This window comes from Volvox carteri (assembly GCF_000143455.1).
Source record: "Volvox carteri f. nagariensis unplaced genomic scaffold VOLCAscaffold_57, whole genome shotgun sequence".
Lineage (NCBI taxonomy): Eukaryota > Viridiplantae > Chlorophyta > Chlorophyceae > Chlamydomonadales > Volvocaceae > Volvox > Volvox carteri.
In genome coordinates this window covers 50,949-73,190 of record NW_003307600.1, presented here as the reverse complement: position 1 = coordinate 73,190, position 22,242 = coordinate 50,949, and the positions used below count along the sequence as shown (strand labels likewise).

Sequence of the window (22,242 nt, the reverse complement as noted above, 5' to 3'; positions counted from 1 at the left end):
AACACGAATAAGGCATACATACACTTGCATGCCGGCTAGATGCCAGCTAACATCGTGAAATGCATCTATCGTGAACTTGCTTGCACAGATATATAGCAGCGATCATGCATTATTATCACGACGAACGTTCAACCACAACCATATTCATCAATGTATTCTGGACGGCAGGCAGCGCCTTGACTGTCCTTAGGATGCTCACACGGCGTTGTTCCTCTTTCATTTGCTATTTTGCTATCGGACCGTTCAAGGTCAACATGCCACTCATCCCCCCCCACGCACACAAGTTTAATACACACGTGTAAAACACACTGCCCTGCTTCCCACACGACCCTCAGGACAATTCATTTCCGAAGTCCTACCTGTACGCAGACCGCAAAATTTCCTACCTCACATCCATCACACCTCTTAGTCAAGTGACGTTGACGACATTCAAGCTTGTTGTGTACGGCGGATCCTGGGTGGATACGGACGTCCTCAGGGTGCATCTCTGCCGCTACAAGTCTTCACCCCAAGACTGCCCCTCCGTTCAGTCCCTTGAGCTGAGCCCTCCACCGCCGAGTCCGCAGCCATCACCGCCGCCGCCGAAGCCGTCGAGCAAGCAAGTGGGCCCGGCAAAACCCCGGAAGCGGCCCCCACGCCGCGATACAGCCACGGGTGCTTCTGCAGCTACAATAGTCGACGTGTCAGGCGAGCTCGTCCTCCTGAACTCCCACCTGGCGCCTCAGTGGACCATCCGCAAGAGCGACGGCTCCCTGGTACCCATCGCCTTGGGATACGAGCCCCCCACGACGGACGATTTCGGACAGGTCGTTTCGCCAGGAGCTCTGGTGACTATTGTAAGTTGATACTTGCTGAACACCAGATGTTGTGTGGCAGTATTTATGCAAATTATTTCTGTGTATATATGTATGTATGTGTGTGTTCCTGTCGGTGCCAAAAATTCATAAACTATAGCCAACGGCATCATCAGTCACCCTCAGAAGGCCTGCCCAGAGCGAATCTGCTTTATTTGAGTCTGCTACCCCAGGAGTACTGGAAGGGCCTGGAAGTCTTGGAGAAGAGGTGGCTGGATGGGAGGATGGCTGATTCCGATGGTCCTCCTTTCCCTGCCGGCTTTTTTTGAGCTGCTTCGCCTGTAAAATTCCAAGTGTCTATAGATCGTGCCATGATATGTTAGATAAGAACCGTCCGTTTCTATTTTAGCAGGGCACGCACGATCTACTAGCAAACACGCGGTAGATCATATCCGACCTGCCTAGTTCGCTCGATGGCAGCAGGGCCAAAAGAATCACGTGCCTTTCAACCACACGTGGGCTATTTATTTGTTGGCGTTACTATAAATGCTCCAAACAACTGCAACCTCATTCATACATGTATGGCAGCAACGGATCGATATGAGTACGCGATCGCTCGACGGTGGTAAGAATAGTGAACCTGCTAGCTTCTACTATTTCTGCTGCTTTGTGATTAGTCGATGGTCCTCATTCACTATTACGCAGGAAGAAAAAAGTCGCCTCATTATTAGTCGACACGACCTAACTTGCCGTTTCTCACTTTTCCCTTTCCGTCCACCATGCTCCTCTTCCCTTTCCCTTTCCGTCCGCCGTGCTTTCAAATCTATTCTTGCAGTCGTGTATTATGGATGACGCCCGTGGCATCTGCAATCCGGCGCCGGGCTATAGCACCATCGTCTTGTCTGCGGCGCCCATGCTCTTGCCTGCGATCGGCACAGTAAACCAGCGCCTGCTGGCAATAATTTTGGACTACTCCGATTGCAATCTACGTGCCTCGATGGACGAATCATCCCTGCGCAAAATCTTCCTTGGGCCGGATGGCGACGGCAGAGGCGGCATCGCGAAACAGCTCACGCAGTGTTCTTACGGAAAATTTAACCTGAACGCCACGGCGTTCAAGGTAATTACTGTAAATATCAAGTGCTCGGCACCAGTCACTTGCGACCCTCAACTCATGGCGTCGGCCGGCGATAGCGCAGCGAGAGCGCTGCTAGGTTCGGAAGCGGCATTTGCAAGCTACACCCACAGAACTTATATCATCCCCCCGGGCTTCAAAGACTCTTGCGTTTGGGCAGGCCTGGGCATACTCCCAGGTAGCCAGACCTGGCTGACGACTAGCGGGTACGGCGTTAACAGGATTGCGACGTTCCTACAGGAGGCGATTCACAACTACGGTGCGTGCGACATGGAGCTGAAGAGCTATTGGTAGTATAGGTGTTGCCTGCATCACAGAGATAGCACGCATCTACACGCACCTACATGCATAAATGCATAACGCATCTACAACATAAAACTCAATTTGTGTCGATGAGTGCTAAGAATAATAAACATATAAATTCGAACTTCTTAGTTCCAGCAGCGCGGCGCACCCACTCAACCTACTAACTACTAATAAAACGTCTATCCATGTATGAATGTATCAAGATGATGGCACATAGCTTGCCATGGATGCCATGCATAGGTAGTTGGCATTACAGTTACGTTAGGACGATGCGAACAGTTAATAACGGGTGGCGAATGGCACGCATACCCATGTTTGCCTGTCTAAACCCACCACCAGGTCTCTGGCATTCTTGGCAGAATGGCTGGGAGTATGAGGACTACTCCACCTGCATGGGCCGTGGTGATGTCTGCCCCAACGCGCCCGAGCTAGCCTACCTGGGCTGGGCCACACCCGCGGCATACGGCGACCGCATTGACTCAGAAGCGCTGCCTGTAGGCACTGCTCTGAGCTTCGAACTGCCCGCCACCTACCTATCCCCGGACGGAAACTACCTCCGAGTCGTCCCCGACTGGTTGCCATCATACAGCAACAAATCTGAAGCCAAGAATCTGTACATCGGCGTCCGAGTCAACAAGAACGGTGACGCGGCGCTGTCATCCTTCTACGCAGGCAAAGTGAACATCCACCAACTCAACGCTACTCTGGTGCGTTTTTATGCTGTATGCATATCGTTAGCAATATATTAGTTTTTACATTTTGCTAGGTCTGCTTTGCGCGCTGCATCAAACTTTGATTGACATAACACGATGCACGATGTTAGCTGGGATAATTGGGTTGGAATTATTCTTGCTGCTAGGGGTAGGCTGTTGGAGGTATCCGCTGTTGTATCTGTTATATCGTGACTACGGAATACATTACCGATCGGCGGTTGTCGGATCCCGTAATATAGCCCGGATGCAGCATTTATCCCCTCTCGAATTGAGGCGTGCGCGATCTTGTCCACTTTAGATTCACCGTCGGTGTGGCTACCTCCCACCAGTATGGCGAGCAGCTGCGGGGCTCAGGGGCTATAGGCTCCCACTCAGCAGCCGTATGGGATATATATCGATAAGGCTGGAACCTGAATTGGGACTGGGAAATCTGCTCAATACCGAATGTTGTATTACGACTACGGGATAGTACCGACCAGATCCCGCGATGCACAAAGGATACAACAGTACCTGCAATCCTGCCAGCACTAGGGTTGGTAGCCACCGCCAGTTGGTAGCCTGCAGGAGCTACAGTTTTATTAGCACTCCGGCAGCCTGCTTGCTTGATGGTCACGTTGAAAGAGTAGCATAAATAAATTAGTACACTTGAAGAGTTTTAAGTTAGCTATTAGGTGCGTTTGGTGTGTGTTCACCATGGACCATAGGCACAAGCCGGCCCTGCCTGCTGTCGGGGTCGGTGGTTAAGGTGTTCCTGCTGCCGCGCTTCCTTTCGTGTGTCGTTGTGAAAATGGGGTCATCCAAACCCGAATACAAATACCCAAAGACAGAGACCTCAACCACCTGATGTGGCAAAACTCCACACCCTGGATGCGGCACGTCGGTCGTGCTTGGTGTTGAAAATGCGATAATGCATTGTATGAAGAGTAGTGAGACAGGCATGCACCACTACGCCGTGATGTTCGCGCGCTCACGCTCCCTAGCCAGGGTTGCACAGGCCGACCCAACGACAGCCAGCCAATCGGTCTAGGGCGGGCCAGCACCATAATATCACGACATACATACCGCGTGAACACACACAGGTGAACACACACAGGTGAACACACACATTGTCCCATGCGAACTCGTGTCCTAGGAGAGTATTTGCGTGTGTTTTGGATGTCTCCTCTTTCAGGTTTGGGTGTCAATAGCTTTTACTCGTGCAATTGGTGGGTACGATTCGAAGTGCTTCGGAATCCATTTGGCCCCCATGGTCAGCAAACATGCACATAGTAACGACTTCCGGATGGTGCTCGCTTTACCTGAAATCAACAAATTAAGGGAGCTGACGCCCTTTTTGTCTTTCCCCATCATCATAAAAATGATCACAGATTACCGATATTCAATGGCCTAAGAGCTTGGTCGGTCTCGCGCCTTATTCCTCTTGACTTATGTGCGCAGGATAATGATCTGGGCACCTCCACCGCCTACAAAGACCGTACCATTTCCTTTGTCAGCACCATCACACCCCTTAGCCGCGCGATCTTGAGCACCTACAACCTCGTCGTGTACGGCGGGTCCTGGGTTGGCGGCAAGGATATTCTCAGAGTGCACCTATGTCGCTATCAATCTGACCCACGAGATTGCCCAAGTCTGCAGTTTGTGGAAGAACGCTCTTTGCCCCCCTGGCCTCCAAGGTTGCCACCACCCCCACCACCGTCACCCAGTCCCCCACCACCATCGCCACCGCCCAGACCTCCACCATCCCCACCACCGTCACCCAGACCTCCACCACCGTCACCCAGACCTCCACCACCATCGCCACCGCCCAGACCTCCACCACCATCGCCACCGCCCAGACCTCCACCACCATCGCCACCACCCAGTCCTCCACCACCATCGCCACCGCCCAGACCTCCACCACCATCGCCACCGCCCAGACCTCCACCACCCCCACCACCGTCACCCAGTCCTCCACCACCATCGCCACCGCCCAGACCTCCACCACCCCCACCACCGTCACCCAGACCTCCACCACCATCGCCACAGCCCACATCGCCACCACCCAGTCCTAGACCAGTGAACAACCCTCGTCTTCCGAACCCGCCCCGACGGCCGTCAAACCCGCGGCAGCCCCAGCCTCCGCAGAGAAATACTCCACCCAAGTCATCCCCCAAGACAACGCCACTGTCACGCGGGGCTCAGCAACTAAATTAATATCTTCTGTGTACGTATGTGTTGTGACCATAACGTCAGAACTTCAATCCCGGGCCAGTGCCTGGGGAGTGATATCTGGTCAGCTGGGCTCTTTAGTTGTGTTCAAGTCTGCCCCAGAAGAAGAAGTGGCAAACTGGCTTATTAATAAAAGCACATCGATCCCAGGATTTGCGCTTTGCACCAGCGAGATTGGACCAATGGCTTCGGCCGCATGCATGGCCACATGTCAGGCGCAGGAGCAGGTTTCGGGAGACTGCTGGCGGACCACAGGCGTCCACCATCTGCGCGAGAAAATATCCGCTGTTTGCTTCTGAAGCGGCAGCGAGATTTAAAATCTTTCAATGCCAACCAGGTCCTGAATGCACGCCAGTATGTCTCAGGGCCTGAAGTCCGAGAGTGTGTATTTAGTCTTTTCTTCTTCATCTTTTTTTTGTGCACGTGTAACTCTATGTTACATCTTTCAAGGGGGCAAGTGTGGGCCCGAAGGCACCCATCCAGCAACCTTATAACTGCATGTCTAAACGCTCCCGGGTTCAGCCGGGGCCGCCTTGCCAAAGATTTCAGGCATGGATGGGCTGTTGGGCGGGATCTCCAGCGTCTCTACTTATGCTGCCATGTCTGATAGGTTCCCATCTAGTTGCTCGGTTCGCTGAAGCACCGCCAGCTTGAGACCCTTCGCTTGCGAGATTGGAGGCGCTTGTCTGTGAAGGTGATGCAAGTGCCCCGCACACAACGGGGCCGCATCCGCACCCTCATTAGTGCCCTGCAGACATCGCATGACATATGAACAGGTGTCGGGTGTAATAATCTGTAACGCTTATGCCCCGGTTTTAACTATTACCTGCGGAGAATGTACTTAGATCTCTAATTCCTTGTGGATATCTGGTCATGTCTGTAGATGGATTTATTACTTGCAAGGTGACCCCGGGATTCGGCCAACCATCAATGGGGCCCCTGCCAGCAGACGTCATTCGGGAAAAGAAAAACATTGCCTGTGGGCTACGCCTCCACACCACCCACCATACATAGAGACATACGTACGTACGCTCTTCCGTCACCAAACATCCATGCATGGCAGCAGCCCGATGCGTGTTTGGATTGGCTTTTCGTTGTTGCTATTGTATCTCTCAACCAGAACACAATCCGATGGTGGCGTCGGCAGACACCGATTGGAGGAATGTTGTCCGCATAAATAGCAGAGGTGCAGCCATGTCATGGGTTGTACGGCCCGTCCCGAGAAAAGGGCACACCGTTAACCTACACATGCTTCCAATCGATGACGGGGCTCCAAGAGCTAGAGACCAGCGTCCCAGTTGTAACCTGCGCTACGACCCCAGCCCACACTTCTGCAAGTATGGACTTCCGCCTGAGGCGGCGTTTACTTGTAGGGGCATCCGTGTCCCACGCATGCCGCCGTCGACCCCGAGGTCGACGGAGCCATAGATCTGATAAAAGGGTTGCCAAATAGGCCGTTGGAAAGTGGTTACAGTTCAAGCAAACTTATTCATTAACCTTGCCAAGCGGGAATGGAAAAATAGACAAATAGCAAACGTCTCAGTTTGCGACCCACGTTTTGGTGATAGTATATAACAGCTGTCAAGCTGGGCTGATAATCTTGCCTGTTGCAAACTACTTACTAGTAGGGCACAAAAAATCTTGGCATGGCATTGAAGAAGAGGTGGTTGACGTCTAGGAAAAGATGAAGGCAACCGTTAGCCGGACATTACAATCTCCGTGCACCACTAAGGTTGCCAGCGACCTCGGCACCACGAACGTTATCAGAGACCGAACCCAATCCACTACGCACTGCCCCGTGGGCTCCCTTAGCGGTTAGGAGCCACTTCATCAAGGGCGCTGCCGGAGGGGTAGTCTGTTGTGGTTAGCGGCTAAAACAGGAGGGCTCCCTAGTTCAAGGGAATACCCCTCAGAAACCCAACCCGGTATTGTATACCCGTATATTGTAATGTGTCATGTATTAGAGTAAAACGTTATCCGTAAGGGACCTCTCCCCCCCACTCTTGGCATGGCTTCACTGCAATCCACATTTTGTACGAGCCCGGCCACATGGACGGCAAGAAGGGTTCCGGAGCCGGTCAGTGGACGAAGGAATGCGCCGCTTCGCCACTTCTCCGCTTCCCCAGGACTCTCCTCCAACGGATTCTAGGCCGCACTGAACTGCGGGGTCAGAGCTGTGCAATGCACCGCTAGCGCAAGGAATGCACGAAGCGACATCACGCAGTCTGCTTGATACATAGATACACATCTGATGCCCTGACACAGCCTCGCCTGGCTTTCGTCCTACCCAGGGCCCTGCTCTTTACAACAACAACAACAACAACAACAACAACAACAACAACAACAACAACAACAGCAGCAGCAGGTAATACTCGTGCATCATTCGCAGTACACAAAAACACGCCTGCGCCACTGCCGGCAGGTCGCCAGGAAATTGGGCCGCAGACGCCGGGGAGTGCCCACCGCCTGAAAATGATTTGACGCCTGGATAAAAGCTGTGATGGCTCGCTGAGTTCGGCTCGGGAACGCGTTGCCGAACGCATTCATGAAAGCTTGCTCAGACGGCTTGTCCTCTAAAAATGTTTCAATATTCTATGGACCAGTAATGGCTTAATACTTGCCGCTAGCGTTAAAACCTGGCATGTCATGTAAAACCCAGCGTAGGACGTTTGATAAGTAGCCGTGTTTTTGGCTCTACCTGTACTACCCTACAAATCTTTCTGTACATATCTCCGCGTAATAAAAATGGTGTTGTATCAGTGTTGCCTACTCTGCACCAAGCCGTGATGGGACATGTAAGAACGACGAAATGAGCGCCCTCAAGTGACCCGGTTAGATCTTAAAATGAATTCTCCAGAGCGAGCAGGCGGACTCCATTCCAGCGTACTCGCTGGACCGGACATTGTCAAGAAACCCCTCGCGGTGTGTGGGTGTTACGAAACACAGACAGCAGCAGTGCCGCGCCGCGGGGATACATGTGCACCGAAGATACGGCACCGGAAAAATAATTTTGTGAGGTGGTTACCATCTACCCAAAGAAAACCTTCACTTAAGGTCACTAACAAATTCCCGGGGGGCAAAAGTATTCAAAGCACTGCTGCCGGAATCGGCACAACCGTCACGCCTAAGACACCTAGCCTGTCCCAACTAAACCGGACATAGCGAGGATAATCCTTAATCCCTCCCTCCCCATTCCTTACCATGCATCACAAAACCCCTCCCACTCCCCCAGTTACTACTTATTCTACCTGGGGGTAGCCCACCTCACTCCACGGGCACTACCGCCGGCACTATCGCGCACTGCTTTGCCTGAGGTCTGACTTTCCCCGGGGGCACCCCAACACCGCATCGTATCGAGGTCCAGCATTCCAACCACAGCACACCCGACCTCGCCCCAGCCCCACCCTGCAATGCGGGGAGCTCGTTGTGCGATTTTCCTCTGCGTAACCCTGGTCCGGCACATCGCGGCGGCGCACTGATGAGAGGACTGCACAGCAGACGACCGAAGTCAACGACACAAATTAAGGGGGTTCCTGAAGCCACCACCACCCCGGTCCTTGCGACGCCGCCATGCACCGCCAAACATGTTTACCAGCCTACGGAACGTCACACGGCATCACAGTTACGCGCCTACGCGGGATAGGACTGCCGATTCCGGACTGCCAACTTCTTGTTGGCCGCAATACAGCCTCGTTCCCTCCATTTTTATTCCTTTCCTCACACAAATCCCTTCACGTACTAATCTTTAAGAGCCGGTTTCCAAGCCGCGTCCAACGATAGCAACCGATAGGATCGGACGCATCTGGATAAGACCGAGCACAGTCTGTCGCGATCGCGCCTTTTAAGTCGCGCTTTCCTTTCGGGTAAGCCCAAGGCACAAATGCGCTCTGCCCCTGGACACCGTCATAGCTGCAGAGATGAGGGGGCTGGTGTGGCCGGGGACGGGGCTGGGGTTAGAAGATTTTCCACCCGACGCCTTGAACCCATGCCCTCCGATGCCACCATACAAAAACAGCTCGCTATCAGAACGCCGCTCTCGGCAAGTACAGGCAACCGTCGACGCTAGCAACACACGGATGTCAGCAAAACACGGGGGGTTGCCGGGAGGCGGCAGATGTTGGCGACAGAGCTTAGATGGCATCAAGTATATAGGAGCCAGCCGAACGCGGACGCGAAATATTTCGGAGATGCACGATACTGCGAGAAATGCAGACGCTAGGAAAACATCGGTGCAAACAGCAACAGGGTCGGGTGCCTGTGGATTGCAACCTCGCAAGGGCACCACCTTCCTGAAAGCCACCCGGGCACAGGCCCCCTCGCACATCGGCTCCCTTTCCCAAGCACTACACCTACAACCGTCAACTAGCTGCTGTTAGCCCATGGGATCCGCAGAGAGACTGAAAGGACCCATTCGCACGAGAACTTTTAGCCGCGACCTGAAAGAGGCATGGGACTGGGAGCGGCTCCGCAAACATTACCATAATGTCCGCATCTGGCACGACTGCCGGGACTGCTGCCGATCCCCTCTTTCCCAGCCACCACTCGGTGTCGGCATCTCTTCCAAAGGTTCGGCTGGGCAGCGAACCTACACCTGCTTTGTCTGAGATGAACATGTACCACTCTCGAGCTGTGAAAGCACACACACGTGCATACATACAGGCAGACACACAAACGCACACATATACAGACACACAGACACACAAGCGCACATACAGATGCACAAATACAACCACCGCTGGCAGTGGCTTTGTTGCGGTCATGTTGCCTCCGATCGTCACACGGCTGTGCGGTTAATGGTTGATGGGTAATAACCGCTTTACAGGCCAATTCCCCAGTTCGTTCGCAACTTCTCGAACGGTAAGGGTACCACTCTACATACTAGCGAGCTGCTTCGACCGCCAAATGATTCCCTCACTCCTACCGCCTAATAAGCCCTGCGGTCACCGACCTGTGCACTGCCTCCCCGCGAAAAGACGCAAGATGGCCACATGCACAGGAAGAAGTCCATGCAACTCGGCCCGGGCAAAAAGCGCCGCCGGGGCCGTGACCACCAGGCCTACCTCGCCAATCTTTTCCTTGAGCCACATGTTTGACATCCATATTCTGCGTCTCCCTTTCACAAGAAGACAAACTCAAAGTTCCCCCATACGTGGACCGCAGAGATAGGCATCAAGCCGTTGATTTTGTTTTTTGGAAAAGGAACTTCCCGTGATGTAACAGCCCAGCTTATCGTTTCAGTCAGTCCCTCGGGACAGCCCAGCCACCCTCCATCCGTTGGCTTGGCACCATCACTGCGCCTCTCTAGCACCTGCGGACCTCTGCAGAGTGCAGGAACCGCGCCTGTGGTGCCCGTTCAGCCGGCGTCACCCGGCTCACCTTCCCACAGACCCTAAGGAGACACCCAGAACCTATCCCCAGAGACTGCCCCCTGAACGGACACCGCTGTAACTGTACAGCCCCGCTCCACTTTGCAAGTTGTGAGACTGCGGCCCGGACTGTAGCAGTTGCTGCTGCTGCTGCTGTCCGGCTCCGTTTCCGTATGTCGAGCCCTGGGCCACCTGGGACAGCCCGCTGTACATCCCCGTACTGCCGTATTGCTGCTGCTGGGGCTGCTGGGCCTGGCCCTGTGTGAACGACGACGACATGCCGTAGATGTTGGACTGCACCGCCGGCTGCGCATAAAGCGGTTGAGGCTGAGCAGGCTGCAGTTGTACCGCCTGGCCGCCGCCGTACAGCCCGCTTCCGCCGCCACCGCTGGCGGCAGCAGAAGAAGCCATGCCGCTAGATGTCAGCTGCGCGAAACCCATATGTAATGATTGTTGTTGTTGCTGCGGCGGCGGCTGCTGCTGCTGCGGCTGTTGCGTTACCGCCTGACCTTGCCCATAACCGCTAAAGGTCTGCTGGAAGGAAGGTGCTGCGCCTGACGATGCTGCACCAAACTGCTGTTGCTGCTGCTGCTGCTGCTGACCCTGCAGAAGGAGGGGCTGAGTGAACTGTGCGCCGCTCCTTGTCATCGCAGCGCCCAAGGAGGCCTGGTGCTGCTGTTGACCACCCAGCATCGCCGACGGCGCCTGCACCTGCCCCAGGTTGAACGACTGATGCTGCAGCGCCAGCGCTGCCGTACCTGAGCCAATGGCGCCGCTGCCTCCAAGACCCCCGCCCCGGCTGACACCGCCAGCCTGCGCGGCAAACGGGTCCTGGGCTCCACCCAAGCCTACGCCTACCCCTCCGCCGCCCATCAAGGCACCCACGGCACCGGCAGCGGGCTGTTGTGGCGGGTTTACGGGGAGAAGACCTTGAGACGCGGCTGGAGAGCCGTATGCCGCCTGCGGAGTGGAGGGTTAGGAGCAGGAGGACCGCTGACTCAAGATATGACATGATCCAAGTGACAGAGCCGGGTAGGACCTGCACTAGTGAGTGTATGTCGGCTTGCTGCTGGGTACAGGGATTCCCTCCTTCCCGAAATGAAGCTACGAGGCTTACCGCCACCACCACCCACGCAGAGTGGAGATCTTCTGTTGCCGATATATCTACATCAGAGCACGTATTCCTATCGTTCCGCTATCTACCACGCCGCCATCTAAATTCCTGACAAACCTTCTGGCGCTTCACAAACAAGTGTACAGAGGATGTAGGCATAGAGCTCGACGTTGCGCGTTGGAAGCCATGTTAGATCTTGCGCAGTCATACTATACATAACATAAAACACGGATTATAGATGACGCAGTGGCATTTGCCAGGTGACAGAGTGGCAGACATCTGTCCCCTTAAAGGCGGAGCGGTCCCATCTAAGGCGTAGACGGGGTGGTCATGTCGCGGAGGGGCACACTGACACACGCGGAGGCAGACAGAGCACCGGTGGAAGGTCGCCTGGGGTGCAGGTACTTGACACGGGAATATGGGGCCCTATACAATTTCAAACGCACATACATCATATATATATACATATATACATATACATATTATACGTATATCATATATTGTGTACATACATATACAGATGTACATATATGTGTGTGCAAAGCCCACTGGGTCGCAGCATTCTGCGAGATAAACCAATGGCCAATCGCCCCGCACCTCTTCCCAATCCGCAAACCGCACCTGCATTGCCGTAGAGTAGTTCCGTTTCTGGCCAGCTGCCATGTCGTACGACGATGGTGCGCCGTACGAGTCCATACCCAGCCCACCACCGCCCCGGCTGTTGCTGTCCCTGCCGCTGCTGCTCAGCCCCAATTGCACCATCGAGCCACCGCCGCCACCACCACTGCCGCCGCTGTTGCCATACCCAAGGTTGCCGTATCCAGGACCGTCGTACGAATCTCCTCCGGACCATTGTCCACGGCCTCCACCGTCGCCGCCGCCATTGCGGCCAAGTCCTCCGAACCCCGAAGCTGCCGAGTGGCTCGCAGGCATAAGGCCTGGCTGCACGGCACTGTAGCTCGTCCCACCACCACCACCACCACCGCTGAACGGCGCTCTGGACATGGGCCCGAGGTGCCCTCCTCCTCCGCCGCCGCCGCCGCCAAAAGGCGGTCCGCCGCTGCGAAGGCCGCCATGAAACGACGGTGGTGGCGGCGGCGGCGGCGGCTTCATCGATGGCGGCGGTAGCTGCCCGGTTCTGTTGAGCGCGTCGCGGTGGTGGATATGCGCATGTTGCGGCTGCGGCGGGCCGCCTCCCCCGGCACCAGGTCCGGCCCCCGAACGACCCTTCCGGCCCTGGACATGTGAAGGGCACCGGGAATCGTTTTCAAGACGAATCGGCGTGCGAAACGATTCCAATAATTCCATCACAGCACGTAACGATAATCATGGCGCATATATCCAGAGGACCGTTCGTCCTACCATCCAGCTGCGGCCGCGCTCCTTTCCGTCTTTCCGTTCGTCTGGCTACCGAATGTCTGACAAAACCACTTTTGGGACGGTTATATTTTTGGCAATTCCAACAAACTGATTTAGCTGATTATAATATTACCCGCGCAAGTAAACAAGCGCACATGACAGCCGTGCCGCGCGTCGGCCGCCTCGCTGAAAAAAGACGTCACAGTTGCCGCGGCTGTGCCGTCCTGGCCCTTTCCCGTCGCCCTGCAGCCGCACCCACTACTGCTGTTTCTGAGGCCGCGCCGGCGGCTCTTGGGTGCTTCAAGCTTTGTGGGTGGGTGTTGTTCAGACTGGGGCCTCTCGGGCTCCTCTTAGATGCGACTGTTTTCCTTTTTGTTAATTCTCGCGTGGAGACTTACCAGTCGATTTACGTGCTTGGCAGGTCGCGCAGACCGACCGCCATATGCTTAGCCATGACCGCCACGCATCTCAGCATGCTTTGCTGCAGATTCCAGATCCCCAATCATGCGTAACACCATCCAACACCCAGCCCGTTCCTAGTCGTGCCACCAGGCTTGTCCGCATTACCAGCAGCAGCCTCGCCTGCTCACCTTGTAGCTTTCGCTCCCTGTCTGGACTCGAACCCTTCCGTCGGAATCATCGAAGCCATCCGGCCCTTCCCTAGAGTCCGCCTCCCCTCCCCCCTGCAGCCCCTCCACAACTACAGGTACTACAGGTACTATCCCAATGCGGCGACGGTACTATCCCACGGGTACTAACACACACACACCGGCCCCTCCAAAACGCACTTAATCACTCACCCCGCCCCTCTCCTGCTCTGCCCTTCGACCGGGCCCTCGTGCAGCAGCCGGCGCGGCCGCCGCCGGCTTGGGCAGTGGCAGCAAGTCTTGTGGAGACACACCACGTGGCCCATCAAGCAGCTTCTCCAGGACGGCCGCGGCGGACACTTGCTTGGCGTCCTTCTTGGTCCGGGCCTGTAGGGGAGAGGCAGGAGGGACGAAGGGCTTCGCGGGTAAACAGTCGGGTAACAAGGGTCAAGAGAGGGGTAAGGGGGCATAGGAAGGGCGAAGCGACTTGAGGCGGCAAAGGGGTAGGACGGCATACATGGCCGATCTGACGGAAAGAGCATTGGATTTGAGGATAGCCCTATTGGTCACAACGCACCAGCAAGATCCGCTGACAACATGAAAACCCTGAAAACGCACACCAGCAACACCACTCGAGCGGCAAAAAAGCCTAGGCAAAGACGTCAAAACCGGAACAACAAAGACGAGCGCAACGAAAGGCAGAGCCGGGCAGACAGCGTTCAGCGAACCAAGGCAAAAAGAAACGAACAAAACAATACACGCAGCAAGACGACACCATGAGAACGATGTTTGTGGAAAAAACCACAAGGCCGTAGTTTTTCTCACCTTGCCGGAAGCCGTCGCAATGGTGGTACCCCGATTGCCTCCCGACAGCATGCGGGTCTCCACGGTGTATGGACCCGAGGGCCCATCGCTCGTCTCATGATTCGTCACCTGTACGGCAACAAGAACGGTGTCGATTTGTTGCAGGACATCACTTTGATGTCTAGCCAGTCGGTTAGTGAGCTGGCGTTCGTGCGCCGATATGCCTTTTTGGAACCACAATCCGCGGCTGAAGGGTATAAAGCCTTGCCGGGGGCTGGCAAGCCGCCGGCTCGTCTCGCCAACTGGGTTTGGTCATAAGGACTACGGACGATAGGACACGCGCAGTTTTTGTGCAAGGGGTTTGGTATCCTAACGATTGCTTTGTCCCCAAAACGTCCTATAGCTAGGTGATGATGCCTACACCGGTTTGCCCAGTCACAGATCGGCAGTATGCGACTTTGCCACATGGACACAAGGGAACCGCCATGTACTGCAGCACAATGCTGGCAGTTGCAGTACACTTGGACTGCCGTACCTCGTACGACATCTTGGAAGCGTACTCGTGCAGAATCATGAGGGGTGTCTTGGGACGAGGGGTTCCCTTGAGGGACTGCGAAGCGGCAGTGGACGTGTTGGGGGCCCGAGGACTTTTTTTTACTGGGTTGCTGTACCAAACCACCACCAAACAGCATTAAAGGCATTATTGGGGACTCCGGGTAAACGTGACCAAGGGCCAATAGCAGGAGTACAGCTCTCCAGCAGTACAGCAATGTAGTTATTGCCACTACTACTGCTTAACGAGATTGGGCATACGTGAGCTGCTGCATCCAGCAAAACCCGCGCCAACCCCCCAGACCCGTTCCTAGACCGTACGTCCCCGCTGCCCCCAGCACAGCCAACACGCACATTGATCAGCTTGTTGATCTTGGGATAAGCTGCCAGGGCTGTCGTCAGGTCTGGGGACATGGCCCCCGGAGCAGAGCCACCGCCGCCGCCGCCATTGCTACTGCCGCCACCTGCAGAAGCGCCGCCGCCAGATGTACCAGCAACAGCGGCGGCGCGACCAGCGCCGCTAGAGCCGGCCGTGCCCGCGGCCTTCTCCCCCGGCGTGCCCTTCTTCCCTCCCTTGCCAGTCGCCGTTGCTGACGCCGGCCCCGGCGCCGCAGCTTGGACCTGCTTCTTCCCGGCTGGGGCAGCCTTGGAGGCCTCCTCGCCCTTGGCTGGCACAGCCGCCGGCGCTGCCGGCGCTTCCTCTGTAGGGGTCGGCTCGGTAGCGGGGGTTGCCGCCGGCGCATCGGTCCGTGGAGTCGTAGCATCTGCCTTGGGCACAGCTGCAACATCCGCTTTGGGCGCGCCGCCGCCTTCATTGACTTCGCCTTGGCCGCTGCCACCACCTGTCTGGGGAGCCGCGGCGCATGGTTCACTCGCTGGCGCTGGCGCGGCAGCAGCTGCAGCCGCTACGGTTGCGGCTGTAGCCTGCCGCTTAGCCTCCGCCACCGGCCGCTGTTGAGGACCAGTTGCAGCGGCGGGGACCGCGGCGGCAGCGGCTCCGCCGCTGGTTTGCGCGGCAGCTCCCGCTGAAGCCGGATAGGCACGCTTGGCACCCCGCTGTACAACCTGCGCGCGTCAAGAAACGTGTAGCGGGGATACTTGCCGTGTATGTATGTATGTATGTATGTATGTATGTATGTATATACGTGGATATAGCATTATATATACACGTATACATATACATGTATACAGCAATCACCGGGAATTGAGACAAGCAAAAGACGGCTGTGGCGAAAACGCGTCTGCGGCGGCGCGGACCATGTGCCCTTATGTTACTACCCATGCACTGTCCCTTAGAGCGATGAAGTGCGTCCACACTTCATCGGCCGACGACTCATATCGGTAACTGCACATACTCCTCCCTCTATCCCCTTCAGTACTTTCAAGCAAACACCGTCACCATCATGGAACCAGCACAACCCATACAACGCACCAGCGCCGCGCACTTTAGTCGCAACGCGCACCGCATGCCATGAGCCCATGGCAAGGCCCATGTTAACCGCTACGCCGCGGTGGCGCCCGGGCATACCTGCAGTGCAGCCGCCACAGCCGCCCGCCGGTCCGGATGCTCCCTCAGCACACGCAGAAGCTCGTTGATGGATGCATCCGAATCAGGGCTTAGCGGCAGAGGCGGCTGCGTCCCCGCTGCCTGAGCCGTAGCTAGTACGGCGCGGAACGGCCGCTTGGAGGCGTGCAGCCCCACGCGTTGGCCGCACAACCGCGCACCGCCAGCCGCCGCGGACGCAGCACGCTGCGCCGCGGCCTCATCAGCAAAGGTGGCGAAACCGTAGCCTTTGCATATGGATGTCCCGCGGGTCATCTGCGGTGTGGGGAAGTTGGGGATTAGCGACGGGATCGAGGGGACGGAGCGGCGCCGACACCACAGCTGTTGTGGGATCTGAGAAGACTTGGAGAGGGAGGGAGAGATTAATCGACGAAAAGAAAGGTATAGGGCCCCCGACCCGTGGGCAACAAAGCTTAAGCGCAGAGCCGCAGTAATGCTGAAAGTATCGCGGGATGCGGGTTTGCGTGGCTACCTCCTAGCCCCAAAGCCGGGGATCATAACGTGCGTTAACCAGCCTGTATACCTCGGGACCTACAAATTAGTCTCTAGGTGAATTGCAGTACCCGCGCCGCACGGCGTACCGATACTGGCATGCGCCATGGGTGCTAAGGGTCCAGGAAACCGAATGTGCCCCTTCTGCCTCGCTCCGTACGCTCGCACCCCCACAAAAGCACAGATCACAAGACGAGAACAGTCCCAGCCTGGGGAACCCCCTCCCAGAAGGTTCTGCTAACGCGCACCTGCAGCCGCACTGAAAGCACCTCGCTCTGCGCCATCTCTGACAAGCCTCCCCGCACGTCCTCCTCGCGCGCGTCTGGCGGGAGCCCGCCGATGAAGACCTGCAGCAAACAGAACGGAGCTGAAAAGTTAAGGACAGCGCGGCTACCGAAGAGACATACATCCATAGCATGTATCTGTTGCTTTACAACCAGCACCATGTCTCCCAGCTGGCAACTGGTTTTTCGCCTCGCAGATTCCCCTTATTCCGTCCGCTTCTGGCGCTCCTGGTCTCCCGTTAATATAGCTGGTAACGGTGGCTGACGCTTGAGAAAGGCGGCACGAGCCTCGGGGCGCAGGAGCGCCGGACGCGGAAATCTAAAGGGAACTCTGCAAGGCGACTGGCTGGTTGACGGTTGGAATTGCAGCAAGGCATGCGTGCAAACGCACATCGTCGTCGGGCAGGGGCAAGCCGGCCAGGCATGGTGGCGTGCTTGATTGGCAAGCTGACTGCCATGTGCATTTGTTCATTCCGTGGGTCCGTGCGTGGGGTGTCCCCTACCCAAACCCCGAACAGCTGCAGCAGCTGTAGCAACGCTGACAGTACGGACGCAGTACGACACCCTTCAGCTAAAGGGAGCCCCAGCTTCTTGGCAGCCCCAACATGCATATTGGCCGGAGTATCGCTGTACCATTTAATGCGGGTGCGGAAGAGACGCTTGCGGGGCTATCACGCTATCACCGAAACGCACATCCAGCCAGCCCCGCGCCCAGCACGCGATCAAAGCGCGCCGCAAGGCCCTACTGCATGCACAGGGCTGTCCAAGCCCGGGACTGCGTCCCGTACAGCAAAGTGAACCGCCCGGGTGAGCGCGCCCTCCATTGCTAGCTGGCTGGATTGCGCGACGTAGCGGCCTATACACCGCTGTAAGAGGGACCGACATAAGCGCAGCTGCAACGGCAGCCGCTGCTGCGGCGGCGGCAGACCTGTTGCCCCGCCCCGACATTACCATTTCATAGGGCCTTAGGGCCTTAATGCAACGGAATGGAACTGACCCCACGAATCCCGCCCTCCCTCTCACACGTCCCACCTCGTAGCCCCCGGCGCGACCCTCGCCGGCTCCGTTGCCGCACACCGGCGCTGCACTCTCCACTTGGCGACTGGCCACCTCCCCCTCGCCTTCGTCGCCGCCCTGACCCTCTTGCCTGTCAGCACGTCAGCCGAGGAAGGCGGCGAAGGTTGGGGTCCAAGAAGGACACGGGCGACATGGCGCAGGGTAGGCGGACGCCAGGCGCTTACTGCCTCTAGTGGGCAGCACTTCTTCACCCAAAAGAACAAAAAGGACCCGGCGGTGCATCGCTTTCATGCTACAGCCCGTGGCCTCCCGCGAGAGGGGCCCACGACCAGCCCTCGCGAAAAGCACCGTGGATAAGACACGAGGACATGCATTGCTGTCACATCAAGGCAAGAGAGATGCCGCCGCACCGCCATCGCGGGTGTGGGGGGAATTTTATGCAAGAAATGAAGAATTAACTACCGACGACCAAAGTGCCAAGTGCCGGAACCCAAGAAGAAACCCTTAAGATGGAGGACCTGGAGACCTGCCATTAGGAAGAGCCGACAGGATCTTAAGAAGGGCATGAACCAAGGCAGCCACGAAAGCGCATGACCGGGGTCGCGCGCATGCAGACCTGGAGACAGTATAACCGGCACACGTGCACCTTCCGCGCAGTTCAGCGCAGGCGAGATGCACGCGCAGATTCAAATTCGCATGTGCTGTCCATGCCATGCGTAAGGATGGCATCGGGATAGCACCCTGACATGGCGTGTGCCACAGACTGGTGCCGGTCCCCGGCGTTTCCCATCAACCCGTCCAAGCAAGCGCATGGACGAAGCCCAAAGTCGCGACACATGTCACGGCTCGGAACACGGCGCTGCGAAAACATGCCAGCCTGCGCCACGCCACCAATCTGAAGACCATACCTAAGACCACACGAGGCCCCAGTGCACGAGGCCTTAGCGCCATGTCAGATACGTCCACGTTTTCTCTGGACCGTGTCTGTTATGCGCCGCTTGCAGTCAAGTCTTGCCGATAGTCCTTTACCCACCTCCACGTTAAGTAAGAATGGCAGCATACTTCAGCATACAGTGGCTTCAGTTTTCGTCAAATGCGATCCCAGTTGCTTACCGCGTGAATTGAATTCAAGGCCTCATGCCATGCGCATCATTGATCCTGCTCTCCCTTTTGAGCATGCGAAGCCTTAGCGCATGCATAAACATGGCCGGGCATTACCAAACGCCTAGACCGCGAAGTGCACTGTCCAGGCCTGCAGCAAACATATGCGTCCCTTGCGGTAGGAAGCCAACCTTGTTGCATTCCCAACCTCGTTGAATGCCTAAGAGGCTGCGTCCCAGCCCCCGCAGGTCGCACCGGTTCACCGTATCTTACATCCGCACGGGCGCAGGTGGCACCACGGCCGGTGCGTATAATACAGACATGAAGCCAAGCTTAGCAGATGGGCCAGGGTTGCTGCTCCAAAGGTGCTTGCAGGATTAACACGGTCAGTCTGCGCATGAAGCGCATGGACTGCCCAGCTCTCTATCGTTTCCTTTATGACCGAAACCAACGCAAGCCCACCCCCCGACGTGCCGCAAGTATGTCATGCAATAACGCTCATGAAACTCACGCGCTGCTGTCCACGGCAGCATCACCGCTGACCACAGCCACCGCTGCATCAGAGGGTCCTGGCTCCGGAGAGGTCTCTGGCAAGAGGGGTCCATCAGGCTTATATGCGCCTGTTGCCGCCTCCGCTTTAGCTTGTTCTGCATCGAGAAGTACGTCTGTCGCTGCTGTTGTCCCTTGCCCCGATGGGGTTACCGTGGTAGCAACCAAGTGAGGTGTGGAACTTGGATTGTCCACCACCATCGTGTCCGTTGCAGCCTTAACCAAGGTAGGTGCAGCTGCATCAATTTGGATAGCCCGAGAGACATCAGTCGGTTTAGGTGACGCAGGCTCGTCGCCAGAGCCTAGCTGCAAGGTCCCCAGTTGGCGTTGCGCTTCGTCAGCTGGCAGTGTTTGCTGCGTCGCGGTGCTGGCTGGTTGCAGCATAGCATCGTCCAGGGATTCTGGAAGCTGAATAAGATCAAGCAGTCGGGACTTCTTGTTCGGTCCATCTGCCATGCTTGGACTTGCGGAAGACATTGCCGGAAGGGTCCACCCGCGCCTTTGCAGCGCCCAACAGCAGCGACAAGCAACGGGGCTTGCCTATTAGAACTGCAGTATGCCTCCAAACTGAAGTGACAGTGGCTGCAATCACCCAGGCTGAAGTTACTTGCTGGACTCTAGGTTGAGAGAAGACACAGATGCGACCAGCGTTTTAAGTGTCAAGATGAACGTCCAGAAACATATGAAACAGCTTGTGGTGTAAGTCGATCGCCTGAAGCACCTACACGACGGCAATTTTGCCCCGATGCCGACAAGAGAAGACAGAACGACCAAAATATATAATTTTTCCCTTCTCAGACGGATAGGTTGATTGTAGGGGCAACGAGCCAATCCGTATCATGGTCGCCGTACAGTTTGCGGACAACACGCCCGTCAAGGCAGAACTTGCAAACAATAATTCGCCTGGCTAGTCGCGCCTGGCGTGTGGGAAGAAGACCCGTGTCATGACGGAAACGATTTACCTGTAAATCTGTATGCACCTCTGGAACGCCTAGTCCCTTGAGGGACGCTGATCTATCTAACCATTCTTGGGGGAAAAAGCCAGGTGCACACTGTATGGGTGCCGGCAAGGGTAAATTTTAGCATTCGGCGAGTGATAACCCGCACGGGAAGACTCATTGCGGTCATAGCACCCCTGCGATTGGGACACACCTAAAACGCTTTGCGCAGCGGCTCAGGAATGCTATGCAAAGAGTATCACGTCAGGAAGACTTCAACGCCAGCTATAAAGAAATTACCCTCAGGAGACTCCAGCCCTCTGCCGGCGGCCCCTGGCCTCCGGGAACCAGTGACCTCCCCACTGCACCGCACAGTAACCCAGGACAACCTGAACCTCCGGAAAATTTCGTGAAGCCTGACAGCAGATGCATGCGCGGATGGGGTTCGGATGCTGATGGGCCGGCCGCCAAACCTATTACGGCCACTATCATGCGTTTGCTTGTGTGTGTGTTGCACCTTGTCATGGCTGCGGTGTTGGGTCCATTCTCGTCGTGGGTAATATCCCAACACGCGCGGCGCTGTAGCTGTAGCCCGATGTGGGTGTAGTAGGTTTTCCCGGATGGGTGATTGCGGGCGGAAGGTACATGGCGCCAATATCACTCTTGCCCATACCGCGCCATACCTCTCTTGCAGTTGCGAAATCAGGATCAGCGCTGAAGTGGCGGTCGGCCGATACGCCAAGTCAAGATAGCTGCAGGTGGAGCGGCCCCTCACCCGCTAGCAGGTCTGTCTGCTTGGTGGCGGAGCCACTGGGTGGTGGGGTGCAGCAGGTGGTATGGGAACGTAGGGGCCCAGCCGGCCATTAATACCGCGGAGATTGCCTCTGCCGGTTTATGGCGCGGTCACGCACGAGGAAGCTCACTCGTGGGTTGTGGGGAGGAGGGGGCTTAGGCCCGGCAACTGACCTGAACCATCTTTGGCCCGGCATCTGAGCCGGCAGCATACTGAGTCCCCTTCCAGCCACGCGAGGTCAAATGGACTCATGGGGCACCTGCTCGAGTGGGGGTCAGCACCACCACCTACCGGTGGTGCCCGGTCACATCTACTGTAACACGGCATTCACTCATTCATCCACTCGCGCATTCACTTACTCCCTCCTTCGCTCGTATGGATATCGGAGGTCTCTCACATCCAGCGAGTACTATGGACGCATTGGATCCGAGATTCGTGGATGGATCCGATATGGGTTGGCAAAAAACCCTCCCTGGCCTTTATCCGGGCCCCCGGTTGAAGGCAGTACCAAGGGATTTTCGGTGTATGTGTCGAGGTGATGATTGACGTAGAGTTGTATGGGGGCT

The 22,242-nt window shown here is 56.4% G+C and overlaps 2 protein-coding genes across 2 annotated transcripts; one reads left to right on the top strand and one right to left on the bottom strand.

The window, feature by feature from the left end:
• Positions 1 to 1,716: 1,716 nt before the first annotated feature.
• On the top strand, positions 1,717 to 4,526 carry vmp17 (metalloproteinase, extracellular matrix glycoprotein VMP17; the record flags this gene model as incomplete). Its single annotated transcript, XM_002956059.1, is given in 5 exon segments — positions 1,717 to 1,932; positions 2,077 to 2,124; positions 2,577 to 2,735; positions 2,748 to 2,942; positions 4,419 to 4,526. Coding segments are annotated over 5 exon segments (726 nt in total), but the record flags the coding sequence as incomplete, so codon positions are not given.
• A 1,219-nt stretch (positions 4,527 to 5,745) lies between these two features.
• Positions 5,746 to 21,887, bottom strand: VOLCADRAFT_96996 (uncharacterized protein; the record flags this gene model as incomplete). The annotated part of the gene is made up of 18 exons (XM_002956004.1): positions 5,746 to 5,842; positions 8,420 to 8,643; positions 9,635 to 9,783; positions 10,105 to 10,168; positions 10,715 to 10,828; positions 11,234 to 11,482; positions 12,234 to 12,872; positions 13,796 to 13,969; positions 14,408 to 14,515; positions 14,922 to 14,996; positions 15,293 to 16,003; positions 16,371 to 16,439; positions 16,485 to 16,757; positions 17,243 to 17,341; positions 18,311 to 18,425; positions 19,908 to 20,394; positions 21,659 to 21,693; positions 21,850 to 21,887. 18 exons carry the CDS (start codon positions 21,885 to 21,887, stop codon positions 5,746 to 5,748), a joined length of 3,720 nt encoding a protein of 1,239 aa, XP_002956050.1.
• Between the last annotated feature and the right edge of the window lie 355 nt (positions 21,888 to 22,242).